Source organism: Callorhinchus milii, unplaced genomic scaffold, assembly GCF_018977255.1.
Source record: "Callorhinchus milii isolate IMCB2004 unplaced genomic scaffold, IMCB_Cmil_1.0 Scaffold4, whole genome shotgun sequence".
Classification (NCBI taxonomy): domain Eukaryota; kingdom Metazoa; phylum Chordata; class Chondrichthyes; order Chimaeriformes; family Callorhinchidae; genus Callorhinchus; species Callorhinchus milii.
Genome location: NW_024704745.1, coordinates 56,146,566 through 56,159,942, shown reverse-complemented (window position 1 = coordinate 56,159,942; position 13,377 = coordinate 56,146,566). Strand labels below are relative to the sequence as shown.

Genomic DNA, 13,377 nt, shown 5'->3' with positions numbered 1-13,377 from the left:
TAGTCATCGATTAACATTGGTTGTTAATTTATTGAGCTGTTGGAAGCTGTTACCTGGAGTCTGAGTTTGTTGGTATCCACCTTGATTGGTATGCAGAGAGCCAAGCAGCTGCTGCTCAAGTTCCTCACTTTCAACTGGTGGAAACATCGCTAAATGGGTAGTGATGTGTGTCTCTAAACTGTGGGTAGGCGGATAGTGGCAAACCTCTCATGCCATGCATTTCATGCTGAGTGTGCTACTCACCAGGAAATTCACAGGAAGTTCCTAGTATCTGTTATCTACCTAGTGAGGGCTCAAACCTGTGCTTGTCAAAAGACCAACTGCTAACTATCCTCCTCGTGGGGGAATGTAAGTGTGTCCCCTTGGAGCTGAACTGGATTGAATGTAACATGCTTGGCAACAGAATGTCGGAATCAAATAAATCTTCTGTGGCAGTATTGGTAACCTGGTTTCTGAGCAAGGATAGCCCGCAGTATTCTAAGGCAGTGCTAATGACTCATCGGTAGGACTTGGAGGGGCAGATTGCATTGCACAACTCAGCTCCTGTTAAAACTGCACTGCAGGACCAATGTTGCTTGGACAGACTGCCTGTCAGACATTGCATCCTGGACTGAGCCTTAACTTTCTCCAAATCTATGTCAGCAAAACCGAAGCTATCCTGTTCAGCTCCTGCCTCTTCACCTCAAACACTAACCGTAATGAGCTCCCTGACATCAATCTAATTCAGAGCATGTATGAAACCCGGCATTTTGTTTAATCCTCAGCTCTCCTTGAAACAGGGTACCTTTACAGCTCAATCATTTTTGGAATGTGTAATCATCATCTGATCAGGCAGAATGGATTTTGGCTTGCCATCTCATCTGAAGAACAGCATCTCCAGCTAAGCGGCATTTCCCCAGTACTGCATGACAGTGTCAGCCTGTACTCAAGCTCAAGTTCCAGTATGAGGAACAGCCATAACATTTCAGAGGGTGTAAATGAGACCATTGCCAACTTGCTGCTAAAGCTATTTGCAATTAACTCACAATGCACCAAACTACCAATGTAAAAATAATTAGAAAAAAAGAACTTGCATTATTACAATGCCAATAAAGTCAGAAGCTCTCAAAGTACTTCACATTAATTAATCACATGTAGTGAAGGATTTTTGCAGGCAAACATAGCAGCCATTTTGCATGTAGCAAAATCCCCAAAACAGGCACGAGGTAAATGATGTGGAGCATGAATTGCCAGGACACTGGGAAAAATCCCTTCTTGTTTTGAATAATGTTATGTGATCTTTAATGTTCACCTGCATAAACAAGACCTCAGTTAACATCTTATCTTAAGGATTGCACCTCCAAAATTCAATGCTACTCTTCTACTACACATGTGTACCCAAACTACCAGCTCAAAACCTGACATAGTTCCCCAGTTACTTTTACTATAACAAGTTGCAGAGTATTGTTTCAAGTGTTCTCATGGTGCACATTTTCAGTCATTTTCTCTCCCCCCCGCACCTTCAGCTTTCTCCTCCAGCTCGCTTGTTAAAGCGCTTTGACTCCTTCTGATGTAAACGGCACTATATAAATGTAAATTGGATTTATATATTTACACATTATTGAGATTTACTACCAAAAAGACTTGATGCAAAAGTTGAATTTCACAGCAAAATATATTGTTCATAAATATTGGCAGGCAACTTATCCATGGCAATTACAGTTGGTCCCAATCCTGTCCTCACCCAACATCCAGATGTATAGATCTCCAGCAGAGGTCACTGGAAAGTGATCAGGAGCTACAATTCTGGCTGCTGCTGCCCCCTGCTTAATCCCAGGTCATTGCGATGAATTGGAGCATCCTTATCACTGGCACTGATGAGATCAGCCAATTCAGTTAGACCAGCAATCAAACTACAAACCTTACTTTTGCTTCTTTTCAAAAAAAATTACGTTACATGGAATCAATGGTAAGCAAATTATCTGTCATACTTTGATCCTTAATTTGGTATTATTGGTTATTATTCATCTATCTTGTTGGTCCACAACATTCTACACTTTACATTATATCCCGTGAAGCACTTCCAAACCTTCTCCCCACGTGAATAGTGTGACATCAAATGCAAGAATTATTATTATTGTCATAAGAGATATAGTCCCCCAATGTTAATTCATATGGCACTACTCACATTAAACGACAGAGCTAGAATTAAATTAAGGCAAAATACCTTCTGTATGGATAGCAGATATGTAGGTCCAGTTGTATCTCTTCACGATGTCGACCATTGCACGGGCTTGTCGAGCGTCGGATGGCACCACTCTTACGAAGTATTTGAACAATGTTTTGTCACTGAGGTCCATGCTGGTGGCAGAGTATGCAATCTGAGGTATGTTGAAGAGCTGAAGCAAGTTCTGCACCTGGATGGCCACAGAGCTGGAGCCAGGCCCTATAACTCCAACTATGGGCTTTTTGGCTCGGAATGGTACTGTAGTTCCATCAACGCAGCGCACCACTCCCTCTTCTTCTTCACTGGAGATGAGAGAATCTCTTATAAACTCAATACTCTGCTCCAGGGCAACGGCAGAATGCCAGCAAGAGTCCCTGATCTCGCACCCTAAGGTTATGTTGGGTAACAACATTGGATCTGAATTGATACGATCAAGTGTATGAAGCATCGCCTCAACTCTCTGGATGCCATATTGCTCTCTTATGCCACCACACTTTCTCTCATGGACTTTATCTGCAGGTGGCTGGTGATGGACAGAGAATAAAGCCCCAATGACAATGTCTCCAGCCATATGAGCCACCACCCTCCTTTCACCGGACTGGGCTGAAACTCTGAAGTCAAAGTTCCTGAAAACATCCTCGACTGTTAATAAAATCATAAGCCACTGTAGGAAAACCATCTTACTCAAGTTTTATTTTCTTCAAGTTCAAGGAAGCATTATGGTGGAAAGATTTTTTTTGTTCAAAATAATCAGATCTAGGAGTTTCGATGGGGAGCAATGTTCGCCACTCAGCAGTTCGTGTTAGTTAAGATTTTCCAGACTTCATGTTCACAGAATACAGAGCCTGTTAGGCATCGTCAAAGCGAGAGATGGCAGAGATGTTACAATCTTGTGACCTGTGATTAAGAGAAGAAAAGCTTTAGAAATTCATCCAGTAATGGTTTGCTATTGACTGCAATGGTGCCAGAGATCTCAAAAGCCGAATGAACTTAACTGTATTTAAATGTTTTGTATTTCTCATACCCTGGGAGATTTTTTTGGAAAGGGAGAACTTGACAATAATTCACTTGCTTAATGTTCTGAGTCCAATTGCTGTCTAGCAGTTTCATATTAAACTTGGTTGTTTGAGTTATACATGTAATTCTAGGTTGAGAGGCATATTTCTATTCTAACAGAGTATCTGCCGTTGCTTGCCTCCTTGAGTAGATCAAATACAATACAATACAAAATTCATGTCGGGAGGACGTAAAAGGTTTCAGTGGTTTCAATATATATACATATATATATGTGGACAAATTCCACCGAGAATGAACCGAGAAACCTACAGCTGATCTGAATGCTTCTGTCCCAGATCTTAACAGCAACAACCTCTGCCCTTGAGTGAAATCAACATCAAATTCCAACACAAGAAATGAATCAAACCATTGGACTGTCAGACTGCACCTCTGCTCAGCACTCAACACAATGTAGAGCAGAATACTGTATCAACTGTTGACTTCATCAACAAACGTTTCATTAGAATTTGTTTGACTTTGGCTACACAGCAAGTTTAATTGTTTTATTTCAGGTTTCAGAATCTTAAGATGTTCTGATAAGAGGACTAGTATTTAAGCTGATTTACTCTTGATTTCAGCTACCGTACAGTTGGTGTGCAATCTGGACCGAATCTAGTTATCATTGTACATATTGCAAATGCTCCTGTTTCTTTCAAAGTGATCCATATAAATAATGGTTCCCAGTACATGTGTTGGAACAAAATAGTGGTGCGTCCATCAAGGCGGTACAGATGAAAATGTGACAGCGTTGTTAGGGCATTGCCAGGAATTCTGTATATAGTGTGCACTGCTTCACCGATAACAGCAGATTGCCCTAGTGATCCATTGCACTTTCGCTGCTATAGAGAACACAGGTTGTCTCTTACTCCATTATCCAATCTGACCTACTACTCGTGCGGCGTTCCCAGCGTTTATGTTTATACCCGAGAGCCTCTGAAGACATTCGGTTTGTCATTGTGGAGAGACACTTTGACACTCTAATGCCTGGAGATTATTATCGTAAGGGTCACTATGTCTGTCTTTTACACGAATATCTCAATAGCCAGAGAACAGTGTGTCACAAATGATCAATCGCATTTTCATAACCAAGACCCAAAGGAATTCATTCACCTGCTGTTTGGATGACACAGACTGAGATGTACATCAAATAGCCCCTGGTATGCATTTGCGGACTTACTTCCAGAATAATAGTCTGCTTGCTGCGATCTTCCAAGTGTTTTTTTCCTCTCTCTCTTTCTGAAAGCCATTTAAATTGCTTCCCTTAAAACTGGTGCAACCTGAATGAAAGACTTATTTCATATCCTGAGCCTGATTATTCCCAGAAACTGCTGCAAGCACGGGATTTAAACGACCGAAGCAAAACAATGCGAATGAAGCAAACCACCATCATCTGAAACCAAACCACAGCAAAAACAATGCATTGTGAATCCAACACACAGTGTGATGTGACAGTCCTGGTGTACGGGTACAATCTGGGCTGTCAAATCCACTCCATTGCAATAGGTTGTTGCTTACCCACAGATTCAGAGTCCAGGCGGTCTGGATGATCCGTGCTGGCATCCCCTGCTGTCTGTCTGTATTTGTTGCGTTGGATATTGAAAGATAAATAAATCCTAGGTGTTGTTTTCTGTGCGGTTTATCCCCCCCTCCCCACCACCCCCACCGTGCGATTTGGAATGGTTAACCGGTGCTACTTGGTGAAGTCATGCTATCAGCTTTTGGTGGTGTCGGGCTTTGAGGCAGTTGACATTCAGAATCGGGTTAGAGAGGTCACACAGCATCAGATCTGTGCAGACACCGACCTTCTTGAACACTGTGTGCATTCAAGCCCCGCAGAGCACAAGTCGGGATGGCGCTGCCTTTAACTATTCAGACCTTGTTCCTTGCTACGGTCGTCCGTGTTTTATCTTGTTGTTCCTTCCTTTGGATTGCCATTAAAGCAAAGGGGGGAATGATTGGCACCGTCTCCGCCTCACTCACGATGCATTTGACAGATCGCAGATTTGTGGAATTGCAGGATGCGTCAAGGACCCGAATAAACCATCTGAATGTAACGATCGGCTTCCAAATCGCATCTAATAAGCAATGTGAGTGAATGTACCAAGTCAGGGTGGCATTTTGCATGCAAGAGAAAACTGCTTCTGATTTCATTCGTTTCCGTTTTTCGCTGTGGATGAACACGGCACCGTGTGATTTTTCTTACACACAAAAAAAATTGCATTCGTTTTCTTTACTATGAAAATTTGGTCGAAATTAGAATCAATTAAAGCATTAAAACAGTTGAGTTGGTAGCAAGGACAATGTTAACCTTTTAGCGCCATCTAATGGTTTCAGCATCACAGACATTGGACTGGTGAAAATCAGAGATAACGCACTTCTTAAAGGAACAAAACCTTTAAGGAACAGCATCTCCACTCCTTCGTGATCAGTTCATGCCTCTTTTCATAAATCCTGATGTTAACTGACCAGCTGTGCAACCTCAATAAACAACCATCATGTTTAGAACAGAAATGAATCAAATACATGTACATTGCAAGTACCTTCGTGATAACACAGGAGGAATTGCGTCTATGAAGGCGTTTGTGCTAATTGATATTTTGAATACATTTCTCTCTCTTTTGGACCCCTCACTTTAAATGTATACAGATGCAACGTGTCTCTGGGTGGCCCGTTAATATGTTACACGTTTCAGTGGCTTTGCAACTCATTTGACTCTGTGCTCAGCATACATCTCACTCTTCATGTCTGTTTCAAGAAGCCTCCTACCCCAAGTTGGAGTTTGGATGGTAAATTGGTGGCCTGTTGCAGTATTGGATGCGGATTGGGTGTACTCCTCCCAGTAGGTTTCAGTATACATTGCGTGGAATTTGAATGCGTGGGGAAAGGAATACTAACACAGAAAGTAAATACGATTAAAGGATGTACCCCGATCTTTCCTGATCTTGTTTCAACACGATTCAACAATCAAACCGAATACTTAATGTAAAAAGGTATATGGTAATATTGTTTGTAGCGTATCATCGAGCAACCATGTACCGAATTATAAGCGTTACTATCTGCTGTATCCTCTATATATAGTGTCGACGCCAAATAAACCTACAGGGAATACCATCAGGAACAGTATCTCTCTGAATTTTCCTGATAAATGGAATATATAGCAAGTATACAAGAGGGTTATGCTGAACATACATGGGTTTTTGAAAAAAAAATCTTCAGTTGAACAGCGAATCAACAGTGAAATTGGTCGAAATTATTTCTGATAAAACGAGAAAGTAGTTTTTTTGTGCAATTGGATAGTTAACAGCCCAGAACTACTGTTAAGTACGTTTATTCTCCAGTCTTCTCACCTCAACCAGGCATTAACCCATAATATATCGCTAGATTATTTGGGTGGATTTTTGCACACACACACACATAATGCAAATACATTATATTGAGAATGGACAATTTCCTTTAGTGCAAGACAGTCATTGATGATCGTGTCTTTTTAATAAAGGGATGTTTTGCGGATCAATCTCCCCTCTGGATCATTTGGCTTTTGTGTCAGAAGTTTGAAGTCCGAATGTGTTTGCCAGAGGAAACCGTCTCTGCTTTTGTTTATTCAATGCGTTCAATTTTTCATTCTTGAATTGACACGGAGTCTGACTGATCAAAGTTCTGCTGATGTAAATCTGTCATGTCCCATGTTCCTCACCCACTCTACTGTCTGTCACATTCATACAAGTTATTCAAGAAGCGGGCAACATTTGAAAGGTAAATAGGATTGATCTCAACGCCGAGATTGCCACACATTTTGAACATCTGTCTGCAGATTCGGAGCAGCTCCCTCACACTTTGTACTCCAGATATGACATCGATGTATGTAATTGTTACCGCTTTGTAAGCAAGTGTATTTGATTTACTTCATTTCTAGCTCCCCCACCCCCCCCACCACCACCAAAAAAAATCAATAGATATATCTTGTTTATTTTTCGGAATACAAAAAGTCACCTCTGTTGATATAAGCAACTAAATGGGTTATTATGGCCATTATAAAGACATTTTTCTGATGGAAGCAAAATGGACTTTAAAAATACCCCTCTCTCTCTCTCTCTCTCTCTCTCTGCCTTGGCTACTAATCCTGGGAAATAATTACTAGTTTGGTTAAGGCACTAACATCAACGCGTGTCTTCTTTGGACGCTGACTGGACACCTGTTATTCTGGTGAATAACTTTTTTTTAAAAAAATACAACTTGGATTGTCAACGAAAAAATTCGGATTGCATCTGCCTGATTATGGTTACATCCCGTACCTTCCACACACCTTGTATCTTCGTCCTGGTGAATGGGAATGGAAAAACTAGACACCCCAACCAACCAACAACACCCCCACACCCCCCCCCCCCAAAAAAAAAACACACACACCCGTCCGAAACGAGGCAAATCTGAATCAGATGCACCATAAGGAATGATAGACGCGGACACACATTGGGAAAGAAAGGCACAGTGAGGCGAGGAAGCAGATCCAAGCAAAGACCGGGTACCAGGGTCCAGATAAAAGCAAACACATAAGTCACACAGGCAAAACACACAGAGTCGTGTATTGAAAGTAGGCGAGAGACGGTGCACAAGAAGATGCACAAGGATATGAGGAATCACAGACAGGAGGAACACAGAAGAACACCGCAGACAGACAGACAGACAGATGCAAACCAGTGCACACAGGTAACCGGGAAGCGACACACACACGCACACATGCAGTGTGGCATATGCATGCACTCAAGAGACGCAGACATGCACATTTATGCAAACACACGGGCAGCCACACACAAGAGCGCTAACATTCACCTGGACAAGGAAACACACAGGATCACAAGCAGACACGCACCGCGAAATACAGGCATCCGCGCACCCATACACACCGACACATAGGAAGACACCGACACAGACATAGGCAGCTGCACAACGGGAAAAACACAGGCAGTACCTACACAGAAACATGGACAGGCACAGAGGGAAATCAGAGGCTGACGTGTAGCAATACCTGCACACAGCCACATCAGCCAGGACACACACACACACACACGTGCACACAACACATGTTGAGAAAAACAGGGACACATACACAAAGACAGAGATTTCCTGTAACTGCAACACAAACCCAGAGGGAGACCGAGGCAGTGATGCACACACACACACCCTCACACACACACCCTCACACACACACACAACCTCACACAGACACACCCTCACACAGACACACACCCTCACACACACACTCTCACACACACCCCACACACACACTCACACACACACACCCTCACACACCCTCACACACACACCCTCACACACACACCCTCACACACACACACCCTCACACACACACACCCTCACACACACCCTCATACACACACATCCTCACACACACCCACACACACCACCACACACCACCACACACACACACACCCTCACACACACACCCTCACACACACACACAACCTCACACACACACACCCTCACACACACACACACCCTCACACACACACACCCTCACACACACACTCTCACACACACCCTCACACACACACACCCTCACACACACACCCTCACACACACACCCTCACACACACACACCCTCACACACACACCCTCACACACACACCCTCACACACACACACCCTCACACACACACACCCTCACACACACCCTCATACACACACACTCTCACACACACCCTCACACACACACACACCCTCACACACACACACCCTCACACACCCACCCTCACACACACACACCCTCACACACACACACCCTCACACACACCCTCATACACACACATCCTCACATACACCCTCACACACACACAAACCCTCACACACACATACACCCACACACCCACACACTAAATCTCGCACATGAATGTCAGAGTCGTGCCCAAGCCCACGCGTGTACACAGGCATGAGGCAGGTACACACATACATCCACATACCCACAACATCTGGCACACAGTGGCACACACGTACATGGTGTGTGTGTGTGGGGGGGGGGGGGGGGGGTGCAATTTCATTCAGAAGGAGCGCAGTTACTACGTTAGACCAGGCAGAGAGGGGAGCTTTTCGGGATCCCATCCAAATAACCAAATGAGGTGTGGAGGTGGATTACACATGAGGTAGAAAGACCGATTCATGTTCTATGGCTTCCTACTGCTGTACCAAAGCCTTGAAACAAGGCGACACTTGCCCTGTTGCTCCGACTATGCAGCTCTGTGTCTGGTGACATGTTCGGAAATCTGCTGTAAATGGTTGGTCACTGGAACTGCTTTCTTACAGCCGATGGGATGCAAAGAAAAACACACGCTGTTGAATTATATTTCAAAGTTAACCGTGAGCAGCCCTGTTCTACATAAGCAGAAGCCCTTTGGTATTTTGCAATTTTTTTTTCAAATCGTTATTTTTTTTTTTTGACTTGCACAGGAGCGGATTTCAATTTTTTTTCCCCCCGAAATTGTTGAATGAACTCCGGGAAACTCATTATTTAATGGTATCTTTCTATTAAATTGAAAATGCGCTGGAGGTTTTTTTTTTGCACAAGATCTGGATGGTTTAAAAAGGCTGACTAACAATAATAACAAAGCCATCGTGGCGCAAGAGCATCACTTAATCAATTAATTGTTGCATTTCCTCATACCTCTCTGGTAGACTAATGGCCCCTAAATAAATCAACGTGTTGGATTATTACGCCGATCTCTGTTATAATGTGTGCAACGTTATAAACTTCGAAACCTGGTAACTAATACCATGGGTTGAATAAAAATATATTTAGGCATCATTTTTTAAAAAGGCAAACAGACTATGACAGTTTATCAATACACTGAGTAGAATCAATCCACTTGCCCCAACGCTGCTGGTAAAACATTCTGAATAAAACGCCCATATGTCAAACATTTTCGTTTTCCTTATCAAAATATTTCCTATATTTGGGGACTTCTCTCTTTAAAATAAATAATACCTACATGTCCACTGTCAACGAGTTTTCCACAGCCATCACATGCACTATCCCCGCAGCAATATAAGAGATTGTGGATTTCACATTTGATCTGATAATCCCACATAATGGATTTCATATTCTACATGGTTGAAATAAAAATCCATGGGGTAAAACGACATGGTTCGCTTTAAATATAAATACTCATGAAGAACGATTGTCATTACAGTGAAAAGTATCAAGAAAAGGTTTGAAATTACTTACCGATTTGCTAAAAGTAATCCCTCTCCGTGGGTCTGTCGATCCAGCAGATAACAAGAAGATTGTTAGATCTCAGATCAGGACCATCCAACCTTCAACATGGTAACCAGTAAATGCAAGAGTGCTGTGTTTAAATTGTCCCAATGTAGCAAACACAATTGCTGATTTATTGCAAATAGCACATTATTGTGCACACGCCATCAAGAGGGGGTTATGTAAGCAGATTTGACTTTTTTTCCTATACAAAGGAAATTGCAGTGGATTCCAACATTGCCTGAGTGTGTGCAGTCTTCTTTAGGAAGCGCTGTGTGGTTCTGCTTTTGACTGGGCTGTGGTGGGGGGGTGGGGATGGGGGTGGGGGGGTCGAACGTGATGCTCTGCTTATGTGTTGCGAGGGAGGAGATGCGAGCGTGTGTCAGGTCAGGAAGGGCTGAGTTGGTACGGGATTGCCTGTGAGAAAGGGATTGGGCTACGGTTTTAGAGATGGAGAGGGAGAGAGGAGATAGGAAAAGAGCTGAGTTAGGTTACTGCATTTGTGCTGTGTTGATGATGTGGTTAAAATCCTTTGCAAGAGAGAGCACCATGGGGTTTGAACAGAAATAAAGGCAAACTCACTTGCTTAGGGAGCAATATTTGCTTGTGTGAAATGAACAAATTACAGTAGAATCTGAAAAGTTCTCTGGATTAATTAGACCTTGGGCAAAAAGATCTTCTATGATGGCCACAACTCATATTGATTCTTGAGGTATGTGTGTGTGTGTGTGGCTGAGCCTGAGAAAATGTTTTCCAGAAATGTGTGCATGTGAATAATACTTCCAGTTATACCACAGTTTTCATCTAGTGCTTACTGTTGTTGCTGCATCAGCATCAGGTACACAGAGCATTGGTTCCCAGTGACGCCTCAGTTCTATATTTTGTTAATCACACGATCTGCTCTGGGACCAGGTATAGCTCGAACACCTGGTGAAATACTGACATCCTCACAAAAAAAAATCCACTTTTAACATCATTGGTGTAGCAAAACCCTCCATGTACTTTAGTGTTAGAAAATTGCAGCTCTGTTTCACAGGCTGCTAGAAAAATCCATCACTTGTCCTTCGATTCAATACAATCCAAAGCCACATAAAATGGAATCAGAATTGCCATCTCCTCCCAACATCAATGAGCTATGCCTGGGGAGATGATGACTGCAGCAGCACAAGAGTCGCTTTTGCTTAAACCAGAATTTCATTTGCATACAATATATTTGGCTCCTGGAGTAAGGAAATGTCCCTATCTCCAATTATGGAATCAATTTTCAGTGTATCATTAAATGTAAATACATCCACATTTGTTTTTAACAAATATTGAACAAATGTTTTAACAATTATTGAACAAATGTTGAACTTTACAGAATTGGAAGAGTTATTTGTCTGGATGTGTGGACATATTCAATATGTTACATAAAAATATAGAAAGCTTGAATGGAAAAGCAAACCATGGTGAACACAAAGAGGCTTATAAGAAAAAAAGTTACACAAATTGTGTGACTTTCTTGCCAGGGGATTCAATACATTCTCTTGCTCTTCCAATTCCAGTGAGATTGGAGTAAATATTCTGATGCATATTGTGCTAATTGTTTACAAAAATTAATGCAGAGTTGAGCTGGTATCCTGTGAAATCTAGTTGTTGCATTCCACAGGTTAAAATTCATCGGCACTTTATACGTGACTTTAGGCCCAACTGATTCAATTGGTAACACTCTTAACTCTGAGTCACAAAGCTGTGGGTTCAAGCTCCATGTCAGGAGTTTGAACTCACAGAAGCCACTGGGAACACTCAGCATGTCAGGCAGCATCTATGGCGAGAAGAAAGTGAGTTAACATTTCAGGTCGATAATGAGTTTCAGAAATCTGACAAAAGGTCATCAACCTGAAATGTTAACTATGGCAGAAGATAATTCTATCTACAAGATCCTATAGCAGGATTCAAAAAGAGAAGGGAGTTTCTCTGGTTGACCTGGCCAACAAAGCTCCAAATAAAATTGGTCTTTCATTTCATAGATGTTTGTGGGAAATTACTGCAGGCAAATTGGCAGCCTCAATCACCTACAAAGTACACAGTTACTAAACTTTAAGTAATTCCTGTGAATTGTGCCCTCCCATCATGAAGGTCACGATTGCAAATTTAATTTTTAAAATTATGTTCACAGATGGAGGAGGAGGTGGAGGATTTACACCCATGGAGCAGATTTTAGTTAGCAACTGTCTTGACCACATTTATCAATGATATGTTAAATATCATCAATAATAATTAATGCCACATTATTCATGCCATGGAGTTTATTTTCTCAAAAAAATATCAATAATAATGATCATCATTAGTCATTTTAATTCCCTCTAAATCTGCCTGGTAACATAAGTGAATGAATAATAATTCTAATGCATGATATTCTTTGGGAACTAAAATGCAACATTCATAAATCAGATTGGACTCACCAATTTGTGACTTTTGGTTTGTGAATATTGGATTACGAGAGTGGCACAGGATTCGCACAACAGCACATTGTAAATTTCAAGCCAGCAATGTATGAAAGAAAGCCAGTGACCAAAAGCAAGGCACACTGTCACTAACCAGTTGTTGTACACAAAGTAAATAATTCAATATTGATTACATGTCTTCTGGAACAGTCTTATTATAAAAACATTTTTACTTCAAGAACAGTCAAAGCTGATTAATAATTTGTTTCTTTGATAACTTCTCAGATGCATTACAATTCACCATCATAATTTTGATGGACAAGGTTAAAGATGGTCAAAATGATGATAATGAAGGAGAGGAAATCACAGGCCAGAAGTTCAAAATCTGGCTTCTATTGTAGTAAGTGTGTTATTGAGCCACGCAAAGAC

At 41.9% G+C, this 13,377-nt stretch overlaps 1 protein-coding gene across 1 annotated transcript in view; it reads right to left on the bottom strand.

Moving 5' to 3' along the window:
- grm5b (glutamate receptor, metabotropic 5b) overlaps positions 1–2,885 on the bottom strand; it is a 185,952-nt gene extending 183,067 nt beyond the window's left edge. The window contains exon 1 of the mRNA XM_007902297.2: positions 2,207–2,885. Coding sequence (XP_007900488.2) covers positions 2,207–2,885 — 679 coding nt within the window. The remainder of the gene's footprint in view (positions 1–2,206) is intronic.
- Between the last annotated feature and the right edge of the window lie 10,492 nt (positions 2,886–13,377).